We start from the raw sequence: 19,091 nt of genomic DNA on the forward strand, positions 1-19,091 counted from the left end.
AATTTAAACCTTTTATTTTATATAATATTAATTTTATAACAGTTAAAATTATTTTAAATTTGATTTAAAAAAAATGATTTTATACTCTTAAAATTACTTGATAATACTTAATAATGAGTAAATATTGTTATGTAAAGCAAACTGCATTTATAATTATTTAAAGTTAAATTAAAATTTGAACGTTCATGTCCAGAAACTTTCCGTGTCACCTTTTCCGTTCAGATAGCGTTCTATAATTTTCCCAAGTTCTGTTTTAAACCAACGTTGGCATAGATAAAACATAGTTATAATAAAATTACAAGTATTTTTTTCTCCGCAAAATGATAAATCTTATTTATCTTTACCCACATCTTTACCCACATTATTATTTTTAAATAATAGCTCTCGCTTTATTACGGGGCATCAACCTGATTGCCGGTAGCCCTTCCCTTCAACACCTAACTCCATCGTTGATCCAATCCCATCAGCACCCCACCATAATTTCAGCTCCTTATAATAATAACACCAACCAACACACCAAACTACTCATTCATCATCATAACCCAGTTCACCCTTCTCAGCAACACTTATTATTAGCGGCAGCTAATAATGGCTTTAACCACCATTCTATATTGCAAACATCGGGTGGAAAAAATTTGATGCTTCCATCGCAGACTGGCAATACTTTGCTATTGATAAACCACCCAACACCACAATTGCATAATCAGCATGCTATTCAAAATTCTCATATTATGATGTTAGGGGGAATAGGGGGACACAATAATATTAATTCTAACGTTAAACACTCCTTGTCTCATCTTAATTATCTGAACCCCGGGAATAACCCTATCCTATACGACAATAAGACACTGGTAGATGATAAACAATTATTGGCAGCCAACTCTAACCTCGCCGATTACATATTAAAGCCGGCTCATCAAGGCAATCTAATCAATAATATAAACAACATAGGTAGTCGGGGTATCATAGACCCCTCCAAATTTATTTTTCTGGATCCAACATACTCCATGAAAAGGCAGTCCTTGGACGAAAACGGTAATACCATTAAAATAGCATAATAAAATGAACGTAAAAAAAAGTTAAATTTATATTTATTACTTGGTCAATTTATAACGCAGTAAAAAATGGATAAGAAGTTTTTAATACATATTATTATGCCTAATTAATATTTCCATTGATCAACTTTTCAGAAAATAATAGCCATTGGCCATTCATAGCAGGATGGTATATTGTTAAAGTAACTAGTGTTTATTTTTATCTATCTATTTGCAGAAAATGTTTCTAAATATTTAAAAATATATCGAGATACTGATTGATTTTAATATACTTTTTCGGCCAATAACTTGTAATAATAAGGTAAAACCATTGTGTGACAATCAGAGACTTTCAAAAGATGGTCCGTGGTCCTGTGCCTAATATCATATTTTCTCAAAGGCCTGGGTTTTTTAAATGATTTGGGCCTAAGAAAAAAAATACTGCAATTTTTTTCTTCTAATATTGATAAATTTTATTATTGTAAACAATGATTACCTAAATACACTTAAATATCGTTTATTTATATTAATTCAGTAATTGAATTTTTGAATATGGGCGTAGGCCATGGGAAAAATTTGAAACTTATAATGGGCTTGGGAATTTTTTTAATATTAAATATGGACCTGAACCTTTTACTGCAGCTTTGGACCGAGTTTGATCAAAAAATTAAGGCTCATAAAGGTTTCTGGTGACAATGCATTATTTGAAATTTATTGCTACATTTCAAATTAAAGAAACAAACTGCTGGCTTGTTAAAAACTATTTATTAAATCAGATTTTTGTCTAATGCTCTGAAAATTATTGCTATACTTTATTAATATAACATAACAACTTTATATTAAGAACAATGGTAAAATCATATTCATTAAAAGATTATTTAAATTTTATTGCATATTATCTTTATTCTAATATTAAACTTTTAACTTTTTTCTCTGAGTTCTAGTTTTATCATTTATTAACTTCAAAAGATTAACTACTAATCTTTGTATTAATTCCTTTAACTTTAAATTTTCTGGCATCTTAACCATAACTTACAAGTTAATATGATCAATTATTGCAATAATATCATCATTTCCGTGTGTTTTCCCTCTCAATAATTTCCGACATTCTAGGTACCTATACAGGTACTTTTTCAAAGATAAATATGATAAATTTTGAAATGTTTCTAGATACGATATATTATAACTGCTTATTTGCAAAGGAGGTTATTAATTAAAATAAGCAGGTATAAATGTTATGTACTTAATTAATTTTTTCTCATATTTTTATTTTATATACTATTCACTTGAAATCTAGCCCACAAAGCCGCCTTTCAAGGTTCTATCTTGAACGATCTCTCGCTGATAACCAACGAAAACGCCAGTAACCTCAATAATGTGAAAATCTACTTGGATCACAATGGTACCCCCTTTATACTAGCCCCTTCTTCTAATCAAGCCAATTTGGAAAGTATGTTACTTACCAACCTCAACAACAATCATATGAATAACTTGGCCATAAATTCCTCTCAATTAAACCCGTTAAATACCTTGAATAGCTTGAATAATATAAACAATATGAACCATCTTGCTCCTTTACAGGCACACCTTCCCTTGAATGCTTTACAGGCCTTACCAAGCTTGGACTCTCCAGCTTCTGCTACCCCTTCCAAGAAGAGGAATTTTAGGTTTATATGTTAATTTTTTTAATAAAATTAGTTTTCAAATGTAGAATTATTGTTTATATAATTAATTTATAAGGGGATACCTTATTTTCTATATCACTCATAAAATTGAATATATCGTCATTTAAAACTCAAATTTTATTTTATAAAGCGGTGGTGTTACCGATAATCCTCTCTCATCTTCCAACCCTACCCCGGCTCATCATCACAAACACCTCAAAACTCAACAAAATAACGCGCCTCTGCCCGTTCGCTATATCCAGTCTCACAATTTATCCTCCCAATACGGCGTTTTACCCCCCATTGCCACCGGCGGCCAAATGATGTATTACATGATCGACCCAGGCACTAATAGGCTTATCCCTAACCCTGGTTCTGTCTCTCTGCCACCTAATATTTCATCATCATCTCTAGTTTCTCCTCAAAATCACACCCCTATATCATCGACGCCCTCCTCTACCTTAAATCACAACTTGTTGCCAGGGAATAATCAGCACCTTAGTAATAGTTTGTACCTATATAATCATAATCCTGCCGTCATATAATGGTGGTAACACTAATAATTTAGTGATGAGCACAAGTTTTGAAAGTCGGCCAAATGACGTTTGCAGCCAAGGCATCAAATTCTTGCTTAACCCCGGCGAAAATGGTACTACGAGTATTGATGATAGCGGTGAGTTTGTAATAAAATACACGCGATTATAATATTTTTATTTAATCCCAATAATTGCTGTTTTTAAGCTACTTAGCCTCCTTTGCTATTATTGGTGTTTTATAGAGTTAATTATGGGTCATTCCACGTCAAATCGACCAAAAAAACGCGATTTTCGGACGACCATCTTTAAAATAAACGAAACTTGGCATGATAGTTATTTATTTTGTATATTTTTGTAAATTTCTAAATTTTAGAGTGCTAGCTCAACCAAATCTAAAGATATACGCCTTCAAAGTAGAGAATCGCATAATGCGTGATTTCTTAAATCTTGTTTTTCTTAAAAAATACTTAAGATAAAATTACAAATAATATATCATTTTATAGCCCTTAAAATTTTACATTGGAAAATATTTAAAAAAAATCAAAAAATTTTAAGTGTTTTTGTATTTCCGGTAAAAATAAAAAAATAACATTCCTGGGAAGGGATATTTTTTTGGTGTTGATACTCTCTAAAAATGTTTATAACCTTTATATTAAACTATTTAATGAAAAATCTCGATAGCCATTTTTTTTTAAATTTTATTAAAATTTTTATTATTTTTATAAATAAAAAAGGATAATATAGATGGTGTTATATTAATTTTAATAATAATATAAGGAATGACGTAACATAGGTGGAATTTTTTCTAAAAAAAAGATTAAAAATTCTTGAAAAGATTTTTTTATTGTTTCCAGATTACTTCTATCAACAGACACCCACTGTTTAAAGGATATATGATCTATGTCATTTTGGGCAAATACAACATCTAATTGTTTTTTAATTGAGAATGTGCCTGGACAATAGTTACAATCTCCTAAATAACAAATAGGGAGTGCTGGATTGCATATTGTTTGAGCTAAAATATTTTTATAGTTATGTAATGGATATTCTGGCATAGCTAATAGTTTTGCCAAATTAGCATCTACAAACATAAGCTTAAAATTTTGATGAATTACACAAACACACACACTGTGTGTTCCACTGGCTCCAGCCAGAATACAATTTTTTGGCCGTAAATCTGCAAATTTAGAAAATTCAACTTTAATTATCGGGTACCTCTCTTTAAATCGTTCATATAATTCTTTTAAATTGTTTAAAATTAATCTTTTTGAGACTGCTCTCTTTTCCCCTTGATCATTATGGATTTATATTCTTTTTTCCCGGGCATCGCGCGACTGATTTCATCAGAAGAGTAAAATTTTTCTATAATATTCACGGTTTTCTGATCAATTGTTTGCCCAGGTTTTATATTGGGAGATGACATAAATCCTTTTAATTCTATTAGTTTTTTTAATTTTCTTACCAAGTAATTCGTGGCTTTGAACTCCATCTCAATTTTTTTAGAAGTCCAAGAAGGGGGCAATATTTAAGGAGTTGATATTTTTTTTCCTTAGAAATAATTGGATAATGATGTTTTAAATTTTGAAGAAGTTCGTCATTTTTATTATTTTGTATATCAAACTCAGGAAGGCTGCTTCTTAATATGTTTTGACTTAATGCTTTTGTTATTTTTTTAAGTTTTTCTTGCGGATATTTCTTTTCTCCTTATCTTTTCTTTTTTATTGGGGATTGGCCTATTTCTTCTAGCGATACATTTATTATATCCAAAGTTGAAGTGGATGGGGCTAGTTCGGGCTCTTCATTTTCAGATATATCCTCAATGGATTCCATATTTATCAAATATAAGCGACATGAGTGACATAATGATTGGCCTATTGTTAATAAACCTTTGGATTTTTTAATCATCTTTGGTGTAATTTAATTTTATATATAATAAAAATAATCACGATATCCAATAATAAAAAAGATATTATATTAGTAAAAAATCCAGAATCCCATAATATAAATAAACTTGCCTTTTGTAGATTTTTTGAAATAGACTTATGGCCTTCTCTAATGAATGGATTACTACACAGTGATTTCATTATTACAATTTTTTAAATTTAAAAAAAAATTTTAAGTAAAAAAAGAAATATTTTTTAATCCTTATGTTCTTTTCAATCATGATTGATAATTAAAAATTTAATAGAAAGAAAGGAATGAAAAATAAAATTAGATGATAAAATCTTTAATTTTAAATAATAACGATAGTAGATCCAGAAGTGTGAAATATATACAAATTACGGCCTCAAGAATTTTTATTTAAGCGCAAAATGGATTGCGATAAATAGATATATTTTTATAATAGCTTGAATATAATTTTAAAGTATCTTTATATGGGCCGCTTCCTCATTTATTGCCCCAGGACATCATACTGGTTATACTTAATCGATTTCTTTTGATTTTAATACCGCTATAAAATATATTATTATTAAATATAATATATTATTAATAAATTTAGTATAACGCCATCTATATTATCCTTTTTTATTTACAAAAATAATAAAAATTTTAATAAAATTAAAAAAACAAAAATGGCTATCGAGATTTTTCATTAAATAGTTTAATATAAAGGTAATAAACATTTTTAGAGAGTATCAACACCAAAAAAAAATCCCTTCCCAGGAATGTTAATTTTTTATTTTTACCGGAAATACAAAAACACTTAAAATTTTTTAACTTTTTTTCAATATTTTCCAATGTAAAATTTTAAGGGCTATAAAGTGATATATTATTTGTACTTCTATCTTAAGTATTTTTTAAGAAAAACAAGATATAAGAAATCACGCATTACGCGATTCTCTACTTTGAAAGCGTATATCTTTGGATCTGGTTGAGCTGGGGCTCTAAAATTTGGATTTTATTATCATTTACAACATAAATAACTAACATGCCAAGTTTCATTCATTTTTGAGATGGTCGGCCGAATCACTGGTCGATTTGTCATGGAATTACCCTATCATTTACAACATAAATAACTAACATGCCAAGTTTCATTCATTTTTGAGATGGTCGGCCGAATCACTGGTCGATTTGTCATGGAATTACCCTTATAGTTACCCTACATTTTCGATTTAAAATGTATAAGTATTAGTTAAAATAAAATTGCATCTTATATATAAAATTGCCTTTTTTTTGATAGACAGACATTTTTTTATTAAAGTACATTCAATATAATGAGGCGAGAGCATTTTTCAAGATAAATTTTATTTATTTTTTAAAGGAACGTTTGCATAATATAATATATATTATAACTATGATTATATATTATAAATTACCTATGCATATTTTCAATTAAAATCTATCATATTCATTTTTTTTTAAATGTCACCCTATTTTATATAAACGGATGGTAGGAAACATTTTGCTTTCCACCCTCATTCAGCAGCAGCAGATGCAACAGCAATTACTTACCAATCATATATTAGCCAACAATAGAAACAATCCAGTGATCAGCCAAAATCAAGCGAATAACATTCTGTCCTCATCTTTGAATCAAGCCCTTATTCAGCCTTCTAATCTAGATCTACTGAGGTTTGTTAATATATAGTAGTGATCTGCATCAGGCCTAATTTTTCAAACCCCCGAATTTTTTTAAAAATATTACGCCTGAACTAGCTCAAATTAATTTTTTTTAAAATAAGCCCAAAGCCCATTTAGACCAGGCCTATTTTTGTGGATCTCGAATATATAAAACTTTTCCCTTGAATTTTCCTAAAAAAACAATTTTCTCACTTTACTAGGTAGCCCCTGTCCAAGCTCCTTCAACTTTGAAACGCGAACTAGTTCTTATTTAATATAATTAATTTTTTTTAAATATTGTTCGACTAAATTATATAGATATAATATTTATTACAATAGAACTATTATATCGACCCATTTTTAAAATGAAATAGTCAGGACTAACCTAATATTTTTAAATAACATTTTGGTATCGGAGATCTCCTGGTTATTATTACAATACATTTTTATAAAAATTTGATTTGTGCTGAGCTTTGTCACATTAATCAATGTAAGTGTAATATCGACTGGCTATTATTTCAAAACATCGCTAAATTATTAGCTGGTTACATTTCTTTATCGCTGGGGTGGCCTAATGGGTTATGATGTAGGCTTGGAAACAGAAGGTCTCAGGTTCGATCCTGGTAAGGAACGTAAAAATATTTTGGGTTTTTCTTCGATGAATGATGTGTAAAGACATATGGCGAGATGAATTTCGGAGCTTAGAGATGACACCCCGGTCACCGACAGGCTTGGACAGCCGGGTGCTAAGGATACTTGTCCAATAAACAAAAATGAAGGAAACAAATGAAAATACGAATATGAAAGCTAGGACGTTCCCTCCAAGCGACGCGCAGGGTGTAGACCTCCATCCTGCGAAAAGTAAAATAAAGGTCAAAGCAAAGGAGACAAGGTTAGCAAGTTTGAATATTGGTACACTTAAAGGTAAGACGAGAGAATTGGCATCAGTGTTGAACAAGAGAAAAGTTGACATATCGTGCATATAAGAGACAATGTGGAAAAGTCAGAAAACTTTAGTGATTGGAGATGGGTATAAATTGTACTATAATGGAATTGTTAGCAATAAGAACGGTGTCGGCATCATCCTCAGTCAAGATCTAACTTCCTCAGTGGTAGAAGTCAACAGGATCTTTGATAGACTAATGAAAATAGAACTCTGCATTGGCCAATCAATACTACACATCCTTTTAGTATATGCTCCTCAAACGGGTAAGGAAGAGGAGAAAGGTGACTTTAGAGCTATCCTTGATGAAGCTGTAATGGAAATCCCCAAGGATGACCTAGTAATAATATGTGGAGACTTAAATGCGCATGTGGGAAAAGCAAGAGACAGCTACAAAAGGCATCATGGTGGTTTTGGATATGGAGAAAGAAATGATGAAGGAGAGCATGTACGAAATTTGCGCAAGCCTTCGTCCTTGCCTTAACCAACGCCTACTATAAGAAAAAGGACAACCATTTAATAACATATGTGGTGCAAGGAAAATCCAGATAGATTACATGCTTATTTCACGCAGAAGATTAAAAGATGTAATAGACTGCAAAGTCATCCCAGGAGAAGATATTGCCGCGCAACACAAGCTACTAGTCATGGATTTACACATCACAAATAAATCCACTCAAAACAAAATAAAACTTGAACCATGCATTAAATGGGGTAGATTAAAATCAATGACAGATGCCTTTGCAATCAATGCAAACATTGAAACAATAGATTCCTCACAAGTCAGTGAAAAAATGTGGACAGACCTTTCATCCAGATTAATAGACACTGCCAAATCGACACTGGGCTTGACAAGGGGAAGCAACAAATCATACAAAGAACTATGGTGGTGGAATGAAGAGGTACAAACCACTATAAAGGAGAAAAAAGCCCTATATAAAATATGGTACAAATCCAAAAACCCAGATGACAAGAAAAATTACAAAAAATCCAAGAGAATAGCTACAAAAACGGTGGCTAGGGCCAAAGCTATGACATACGATGACATGTATGAAGAACTATATACCAAAGAAGGGCAAAATAAAATGTACAGATTAGCCAAACAGCGAGAAAAGAATTCTAGGGATATAAACGGAGCTCCGAAAGTAATCAAAAATAAAGATGGGAAATTGATAATAAGAAAAAAGAAATAATGAATAGATGGAAATAATATTTTCAGAAGCTTCTCAACTTTAATCCCCACATACTACATCTAGACGAACACTCCCCATGTCAAAACCTTATACAACCAATAACAGAACAAGAAATATCAACCATATGAAAAACAACAAAGCTAGGGGTCCAGTTGATATTCCAATAGAAAGCCTTAAAGCACTAGGAGATGATGGAATGCATCTCCTCATCTGTACAATAAAATACTGGGAAATGAAGAGATCCCTCAAAAATGGGAAAAGAGCTATCTAGTTCCTATCTTCAAAAATAAAGGATCCACACAATTGTCAAAATTACAGGTGCATAAAACTAATGTCACACTGTCTTAAACTCTACGAAATAATAATAGAAAAAAGGTTAAGAGACATAATCGAAATAGGAAAGACTCAGATTGGTTTTATTCCTGGAAGATCAACAACTGATGCTATCCGCGCAATAGGCAAATGAGTGAAAAATACAGGGAAAAGAACAAAAAGCTACACATGGTCTTTCTCGATCTAGAATAGGCCTTCGATAGAATCCCAAGAAAACTTATCTGGTGGTCGCTACGCCACAAAAAGGTTCCCGAAAAATATATAAGAATAATACAGGATATGTATAGGGGCCATACAACAATGGTCCGTAGCACAACTGGTACTTCAACAGGCTTCACAATAGCCGAGGGAGTTCATCAAGGGTCGGCTCTCAGCCCACTTATCTTTATAACAGTAATAGATATATTAGCACAGTCTATACCACAAACAGTCCCGTGGAATATGATATTTTAGGATGAAATGAAAGAAAGATTAGTGAGCTGGATAAATATCCTAGAAAAGTACAGACTAAAAGTTAATAGAATGGAGTATATGGTGATAGGAGGAGATGAAACAGAGAGCATTGATATAAATGAATGGCAGATATCGGCAATTGAAAGCTGCAAATATTTGGGCAACACTATAACAAACAGCACAATAGAGAAAGAGATAAAGAATAAAATTAATCAAGGGTGGTTAAAGTGGAGATCTTTATCTGGAGTGCTCTTTGACAAAAGAATCCCACACAAATTGTAGGGAAAAATTCACAGTTCCATAGTACAACCAACTATTCTATATAGTTCGGAAACATGGCCAACCAAAGAATCAGACGAGAGAAGTCTACAAACTATGGAGATGAGAATGCTGAGGATGATTGCTGGAGTAACAAGAAAGGATAAGGTGCGAAGTACAAAAATACTAGGAAGTTTAAAGGTAATCTTAAGACTAAGATAATGGTAAACAGACTTAGATGGTATGGGCATACAATGAGAAGGCCTCTGAACTACATAGGAAATAAGGTTGAGAGTTTGGAAGTGATGGATAAACGTAAAAGAGGAAGGCCAAAACTTCAATGGTGCCATAAAGTTAGAGCCAATATGAAGAAGTATAAATTAGATAAAAGAGATAGTATGAATAACATAAAGTGGAGAGAGATATTGAAGGAGCTTACCACCAGAAAAGGTGAAAGCTAAAGAGGAAAAAAAAATAATTTTTCTTTTAAGTAAGATTTATAAGGTTTCATTCTAAAAATGCTTTATGGCCTGTTGATCAACCAATTGGTAACCCAAGAACAAAAATTTTATTTTTAATCATGCGAGTATAAATATTAATAACAGGTGAAATAAAATGTGTAGTTGTATATGTAAAGATAAGTTATAAATTTTTAATACAAATTTTACTTAAATAAACCTGATAATATGACATAATCTAAATAGCATAAATTGAATTGTAAAACATTATTAATATTAAAAAATAGAATATTATTCACTTTAATTTTTTATAAAAATACGAACCGTATACACCCTACTTGACCGATTACCGAGATTGAAGACACAGAAAACCCATTAAAATACCGGTTCGATCTTTGTTTTTTCCAGGCTTTTGATCTTCCTGATTCGACAGAAAGCCTCCTTAAACCTTGGAAACATTTCCTTCATCAAAAAATAAGATTATCAACATTTTTGATAAATTTTTTGCTTAAAAATATTTTTATAAAATTAAATATTCTATTATTCAGTGTTGGACTGTTTAGTTAATGCAAAACTTATACGAAGTGATCGCCACGGTGGTCATAATATAGATGATTGTATTATTATGATGTAATAAAAATAGTTTTTTTTTGTTTTATTAAAAAAAAAGATATCGATATTTATCTCTCTATATTATTATAAAATATAAATATCGCACTACTTTTTAAATATCTTTACCAAAGTTTGGAGTCAGAACCTTAAACTCTCTTCTAAAATTTGTAAGGAACCGATTCTAACAAAAATGCAAATAATTTATATATTTTATTTAAAATGTTTTCTAAGGGGTATATATATTGTTAAAAAAAATTTATGTTGGATTACAGAGAAACCGGAACCTTCAAAACCTCGTCAAATTTAGGAAGTGGAACCACTTTTTTTAAAAATATTTAGAATCAGAACCCTTTTCAACAACAATGCATAATCTCAAATTTTATAAGATTATAAATTTATTCTAATACTTATGCTGTATTTTTTTTTATATATCTAAGAACGTCTTCTTATCAAGACACTCTCCAAAACTACATAAACGGAAATCAGGTAATAAAAAAAAGAAATAATTTTATCTTAGAAAAATTATACAGATTTGTTTGGGAGATATTTTTTTGTTCCTTAAGAATCGCCATAATTGAATTACTAAATTGTCATTATATAGGATATTCAGTGTAGGGCAGGTCCACCGAAAAAAAGAATCTAGATACTGATACAGATTCTTTGTGAAAAAATGAATCTTAGATACAGATACTAGTATTTTTTCAAAATATCAAAAAGATAAAAGATATTTGTATCTTTTGCCTAATTAGAGTTCTTAAATACAAGATACTTTTAAATTATTATTACTAATTAAATTCGAATAGTTTATAAAATACAGTTTTTATTATTTATTTGTGAAGAACATAACATACGCATATAATAAGAATGAATATTTACAATAATTAATATGAGTTAATTATAATAATCATACATTTTAATATTAGTAATAGCCCATTCTTAGCATAGATAGGGAAGGGAGACTAGTATAATGGGAGTTGAAATATTAATTTGCAAAAGAGTATTTAAAATAGATTCATTATTTTATAAGATAATCAAATTTTTCAAATAATTTATCGTTACTCCTTTGCCGTTTTGGCGTACTTAATATTGTGCCAAAACTAAATATTCAATTGGAGCTGATATAGGTATTGCATTATTATATTATAAAAAATTTCCTTAATTGAAGGATAATAATTAGGCATTTATAATGTATTTCGTCCTTTAATATAATTAAAACCTCCAGTTCAATGTTATTTGTATTAAGAACTCAGCGACATTTGTTTCACCAAAAGAAAAATAATCATCATTTTCTTTATTAAATGTTAAATCTATTGGTGTTATAGTTTGAGCTTGATAATATACCTGTTACTATATTTAGGGCTTCTTTTATTAATTTATTTTGAAAGTATTTTTTTTATCATTTGACTCAATCCATAAGTTATTAAAATATGGACGTGATATTGATGTCAAAAAAGTCTCATTATATTTAAATCATAGGAAAATATATTCTTAAAATTTTTTGCCCATACTATCTTGGGCAGCTTTTAATAAAGGAAGACAATATTGTAAACTTGAATTTTTAAGATAACCTATGCCCCTCTTAACCACACATAATTAATATACATTAATATGTTAAACAAAATTTGTGTTTAAACCTTTATCATTTTTTGTATATAAAGGATTTACATCTAGCCTGTTCATTGTCTTTTTTAACTTTTATTTTAAAAAAATTTCCATATAAAATTTTAAGATTGGGATTTGATTCACGGGAACTTATTTCCATAATTTAAATTTCACTACCATATGTGTTAATCATCCTACAAATTAAAAAATATTGCATAAAATTGGTAATGATATTCTATCGAGTAACATTTATATATAAAATATAATCTTAACTTATTTCGTTTTGGTGTTGTTATTTTTTATATATCTACCATATGAGTTATAAATTTTCCAGCTAATTTTGATTATCATCATATTTAAAAGGGAAATTAATACAAGATTCTCGAGGAAAATAAAATATAAACTGTGATATGTAAAATTTTAAACATCAATATTAAAAAGAATCTGTATCTTTTGTCAAGAAAATGAAAAAGATACAAGATTCTTTTCAGAAAGGATCTTAGATACAGATACTAGTATCTTATTAAAAATGTAAATAAGATACTGAGTACAAGTTACAAAAGGATCTTGTATCTTAGATACAAGTATTCACGATACTGCCCAACTCTGAGGATATTTAACATTTGTAATAATAATAAGAATTATAAATGCACTTGAAGATAAATAAATCTACCTAATTTGTTTAGGTTGTAGCTAATCAATACAACTTACCTACCAGTCAGTCATCGAATTTGGCTTACGCTATTGGGTAAATAAATATATCATGGTGATTTACAATTATATGTTTTTTCCTTGAAATTGATAAAATCTAAGAGGTTATATAAAATTCTTTGTAGAATTATTTTTTAATAGAAAGTGTAAATGAAAATCATATTTATAAAAGATTGATATTGAAATTAAACTAATGACACATGATTTTTAAATTTTTTTTAGCTTCGATCCATATTTAGGTACACAAACGATTGGTCCTATACCTGGATATACGGTTACTTTCTAACAATTCATATATTTTGTTAATAAAATTTTTGTTGAATATTTTCATTTATAGGGGCGAAATAGCCATTGCATGGCCATTTCCCACCGGAAAATGGAAAGTAATTTAAGGCATTTGTAAATCAGAGCCTGTTTGGTACTAAAAATATTTGCTGACGATATGAAACTTAAACTATTTTATCTGCATTTTTAGTTCAAAATTATATTTTATGAGAATAAATACTGTTTTGTTCCATGCATAGTTCAAAAATAGCTTTGGCATTAATTCATGAACAAATCTTCTTATTTAGCCAGAACTATTTTTTGTTAAGGGCGTTATTTATAGTAATGGATTATAAATATATACTTTTTTAGAAATTTACATTAATAGGAAAGGGGTTGGACGGGAGAGAGTCTTAGCAAGTTGTGAATATCTTTTAAGCCAATATAAATTATCCCCCCTACACATTTCACTCCTCCCTCTCTCAAAAATTAATAAAATATGTAATTTAAAACAAATGTAGGTTACTAATTCTTTTTAATTACTAAAAACATATCAAAATTTTTTTTAAAAAAACCCAAAACCTTGTATGATATTTTTAAGGGAAAGCTACCTAAAGGTGTTCTCTGAGAAAAATATTATATACCCTATGTCTATGGTAACCTAAGTCCCCAGTTCGGCACAGCTTGCGTTTAGGGTGATTGCATATGAAATCAACCAGTGTTTTCAATTTTTGAAATGAATGAAAGTTATGATAATGTATAAATTTTGTAAGAATTTAAATTTTTTGACTATATTGGGTAATGAATCTACAGACGCCTGCCGAAAAAAATTCGCTAAGTATTGAGTGGCGAGGTGATTTATTTCTACTTTTTAAAAGTTGAGTTATATTTTTAAAAACTCGAGAATGAGGTGATAGTTTTCAGCGCGTTTTTTTAACCGGCTAAAAATAGAACAGTTAACCAACTATAATTCTAACTTTAATACATCCCCAGATATGGGTCTTCAAAGTTTAATTCGATAACCATCTTAGCTTAATTGATCTCCAATTAAGCGAAAAATAATGCTAAAGGCGATAATATATTATTTAAAGCCTTTAGAATTCTCCTTGAGAAAATATCGGGAAAAATATCCATGATTTTCAGTGTCATGGTATTTTTGGTAAAACTCAGTTTTGAAAAATTTGTCGTTTGAGACTATGAAACTCACTTGTCAAGTTTATTACCATCTTTTTGAAGAAAATATTAGGGTTGTCATGATTAAATCACATTGATTTGAATCGCGAATAAAATCAATGATTATTTATGAATAAAAATTATGATTTAGATCGATTTTCTGTATTTTAAATAATTATTCATGTTTTTTTCAAATAAAAACATTTTATTTATCCATATTTTGATAAAATTTTTAATTAAATGTTAAATTTTATTATGAATGTTTTATATTGTGTTAACTTTGAAATTTTTAATATATATACTCATATGGGTATTTCAGTTTAGATTTACTGAGATATAAAAGCCTTGTTTAATAATTATTGTTAATATATTATTGATACCAAATTTAGTGATCTGCATCGGGCCTAATTTTTCAAGCCCGGTATGGCCTGAAATTTTTTTTAAAAAAGTTTTGCCGGCCCGGCTAGAACCCGAAATTTTTTTAAAAAGATTTGCCGGCCTGGCCCTACCCAAATTTATTTAAATATAGAAATTAATTTTTATAATTACTCAAAATAAAAGAGATATGTTATATGGCGTTTAGTTTCAATAAATAAAATCAAAAATTTTTATTTTACATAAAAAATTCAATATAAAATTGATAAGATATATTTTAAAAAATTCCAAAGTCCGACCCGACCCGGCCCAAATTTTTTTAAATTATTCGGCCCGAACTCGATTATTTTAAATAGAATTAGGCCAGAAACCCGTTCGGGCCGGGTATGGGCCGGGCCTAACTTTGCAGATCTCTACCAAGATTTATTCACATACATTTTATACATATTACATTTAAATAAAAATTAATTTTATTTTATTCTAAAATTTGATAAATCAATACATCCATATAAAAAATCATAAAATAAAATATGAATTATAGAGAACAATATCTTTGCAATGTAAATAGACAAGTTGGAATTTAAATGGCATTAGATTTAAAATTTATTTATTTATTTTGTGTATGAAATACAACTAAAATGTTATTTTTGATGAAAATAGACATTTTATATATAATGTAAAAACATTTTTATATATAACGTAAAACTTGTAAAATGTACTTATAAGTTATAATCTTACCATATTCTATTATCTAAAATAATTATTTTTAAAGATATTACACGTATAAAAATAATATGAAGGTTTTTTTATAGCTATAGTTCTCTATAATCAATATATTTATTCCCAAAGAAAATTAATATAATTTTTCATCTCAATTTTTATAAAATATATTAAATGGTTATAATTTTCTTATTTTTATCCAAAAATAACAATCATAATGATTTTTCTCTTTTTCTTGACGATTAAATATTTTTTGTGTGAAATTTGAATATTAATTATCTTGTTGTGCGTAGTTTTATTCTTTGGTAAATTGTGACATTTTAACAATAAAGTGAATTACTAAAATTACCCAGGAGGATGACTAAGATGAAAACCGGTCCCAACGTCAACCTACCTGAAAATCCCGGTCCCTCGAATTCTGCCGATCCCTCTCCCTATCCCTCGGTAGAACAGCCCACGGTCGTGGCCCCAAACTTTTCTTTAATTTACGGTTGTCTACATTATTGAGACTATGAAAATCAGCATTAAACTAATTTTTATTAGATTATTAAATTGGATATTATATTATATCGAATATATTACACAGATGGTATATAATTTGTTACTCTAGCATACATATATATATTTAGTAATTTGAGATTAGTTATGCCTAGATGATGCTGGAATTAAACCTGAAAGGATCATTTCTCCCCATCTATTTGAGCTAACCTCTAATTTATACAAAATTTACACAACTATTTTATCAACTTTCATTTATTTTTAAAACATTGTCTAAAATGAGTTTTTATCTTCCCCTTCCTATTTTACCTTTACTTTATTTTTTACTTACAGGCTTTATACAAGGGTGGCTATCACAGATTTACTCCGTATTGATTAACAATCATACAAAAATTTTATGTTTTCAAAGATTGAGAAACCAAAAATTCAGATGTGAATACAATCAATTAGCAATTAATTACCACAATATTATTTATATTATTTTAATAATAAGCATAATTGTTTTATTTTTTGAATGATCATATAATTTAAAACCTCACATTTAGTCCTACTGAAACAAAGTTATATATTATAAAATGCTATAATTTATTAATAATCTTTTGAAAAAATTATACCATTTTTTAATGTGAAATTTATATTTTTAATCTCTAGTAAGTTTTAATGCTCCTTTGAGATCTTAGAAATTACAAAAACATGTTTATATTTATAACCAGAGACCTGCAGAGGTAGAAATTTTAGGTCAATCCTGGATTAAGTCTGAATCTCCCTGAATTTAATTTTCTCTCTCTTAAAGCAGATCTCGGATTTTTTGGCCCGGCCCTGACTTTAAATTTTTGTACCCAGCCCGAATTTCCAATTTTATGTTCGGATCGACTCAGATTTTTAAATTTATCTTATTTTTATGCTTATTTCATGTCAGATGCCTTTCAGGTTTCTGATTTTAACCAAAAAATATTGTGACAATTATTATAATATTATATACCTTTTTAACTAATTTTTATTATTAAAATTATAAAAAAATATATTTTAATTATTTTTCTCTGATGTTAATATTTTTTTTATCCTTTAATCATTCATCATGCAAAAATATAAGTGTGTAATATTTCCTTAAACCATCAATTATTTTTTAAGATGTGCAATATTTCTCACATATTATGGTATTTTTTTAAAATCAAATCATATATATTTATCTCGTATATCATATATTTTTTATATACAATATAACACTGTTTGTTTAAATTCATTTATTGTATTATTATTTTTTAAATGACCATGATTTTTAAAAATTTTTATATAGAACTCCAAAATCATTTCTCTACCAAAATTTAGAATTTTAGCTCTAATATAAAAGTTATTTTTAGGTCATGAATTCAATTAGAAAGCCCAACATTTCCAATGAATGCATTCAAATTGTTTGGCATGAATATGAGTTTGCTGAGAATGGCTAGCCCTTTTAAATTATATTTAAAATAGCAGAATTATTTGGAAAATAAATAATGTCTATGATTTTATGCAATATATAGATCTGGTCGATGATTAGCAATATCATTGTATTATAATAGGTCTATAATAAAAGTATTAATTTTTACAGCAATATATTTTGTCCTATTTCATCTAAAAATTTAATAGATAACCCCCCAATAAATTTATCCTACCCACCTTAAAGGCGCCTACAGCCTTTAAAAAAATTAGATGCAATTTCCTACCTCCCGCTGTCATTATTTGAAAAAATTTTATTCTTTTTCTTGGGAGAAATCGAAATCTAGGAACTCTAACAAATTTAAAAATTTTCAGGAACTGATTCCCAAACACGCCTAATATAGGTGGAGGTAATTTGCATATTATATTTAGTCGCTCATTTTAATGATCAAACATGTTACCAAAATAGTCTGAGAAAGGAGAACTAAGCAGGAGCGTCGATAGTTAATGCGAATAGGTGCTAATTTATTTTAAAAAAGTTTAATTTTTCTAACTATATATAACATATGTGATCTTTCATCCCATACCCCCCACCCTTTTGGTGGTTCTTCATTTCGTTTTTGACCGGCCTTCGGCCGTTCATGTCCATAGATTTATATTTTCTACTATATTATAATATGTATATATTCGAAACAAAAGTATATCTAAAATGCCAGCTTCAATGCTTTACCTTCATAACCAATCCTAATTTAAAAGCTCTTAGATTTATCAAAAATTTTAGGAATTTTTTTTATCTATTACTTTGATTTTGCATTTTCTCGGAATTAAAATGGAACTTATTACAAAATCAACATTAAATTAATTGGAAAATTTGCACAACTTTTTGATTACTCAAATATTAGAGTAAAAATGGATATATATATTTAATTTAAACAATTTTTACGTTTCCTTTGTTTAGATTTTATTTTGCTATATAGGATCATCTATAATATTATTTTATAATATAATATATTTTGATTTTTCACCATTTTGTTTTGCTTAAGGCGAATGGAAGGAAAACATAATAAATTGATTTAATGCCGAAAATAATATTTATTTAAAATAAGCCTAAAATTTCTCAAGAAAGCTATTTAAATAAATGGGTGTTAATTATTTTTAAAAAAAGGCTGCTAATTTTTTAATAGGGTGCTAATTCTTTTTTAAATATGTTGAAAAGTTAATTTAAGATGTCTATCAATCTTTTTGTTTGCTTTCGTTCCCTCTTTGGATATCGGTTTTGAATTC

General features: G+C 28.6%; 2 protein-coding genes across 2 annotated transcripts in view; both read left to right on the top strand.

The window, feature by feature from the left end:
• The window catches only part of LOC135925808 (protein PF3D7_1417600-like), a 24,867-nt gene extending 21,624 nt beyond the window's left edge, over positions 1-3,243 (top strand). Inside the window, exons 8-10 of the mRNA XM_065461299.1 lie at positions 382-1,035; positions 2,332-2,701; positions 2,850-3,243. Coding sequence (XP_065317371.1) covers positions 382-1,035; positions 2,332-2,701; positions 2,850-3,243 — 1,418 coding nt within the window. The remainder of the gene's footprint in view (positions 1-381; positions 1,036-2,331; positions 2,702-2,849) is intronic.
• Positions 3,244-17,858, top strand: LOC135925809 (uncharacterized). Its single transcript, XM_065461301.1, has 6 exons — positions 3,244-3,371; positions 6,630-6,807; positions 11,483-11,531; positions 13,334-13,395; positions 13,581-13,632; positions 16,722-17,858. Exons 1-6 carry the CDS (start codon positions 3,269-3,271, stop codon positions 16,761-16,763), a joined length of 486 nt encoding a protein of 161 aa, XP_065317373.1. The 5' UTR covers positions 3,244-3,268; the 3' UTR covers positions 16,764-17,858.
• Positions 17,859-19,091: the final 1,233 nt, after the last annotated feature.

Source organism: Gordionus sp. m RMFG-2023, chromosome 3 (genome assembly GCF_954871325.1).
Source record: "Gordionus sp. m RMFG-2023 chromosome 3, tfGorSpeb1-WG-v2, whole genome shotgun sequence".
Lineage (NCBI taxonomy): Eukaryota > Metazoa > Nematomorpha > Gordioida > Chordodea > Parachordodidae > Gordionus > Gordionus sp. m RMFG-2023.

Bases quoted from the DNA above. Each gene is read 5' to 3' on its own strand.
- LOC135925809 (XM_065461301.1), top strand. From the start codon at position 3,269: ATGAGCACAAGTTTTGAAAGTCGGCCAAATGACGTTTGCAGCCAAGGC. The intron at 3,372-6,629 runs GTGAGTTTGTAA...AACGGATGGTAG, and splicing joins TACGAGTATTGATGATAGCG to GAAACATTTTGCTTTCCACC. The intron at 13,633-16,721 runs GTTACTTTCTAA...TTTTACTTACAG, and splicing joins GTCCTATACCTGGATATACG to GCTTTATACAAGGGTGGCTA.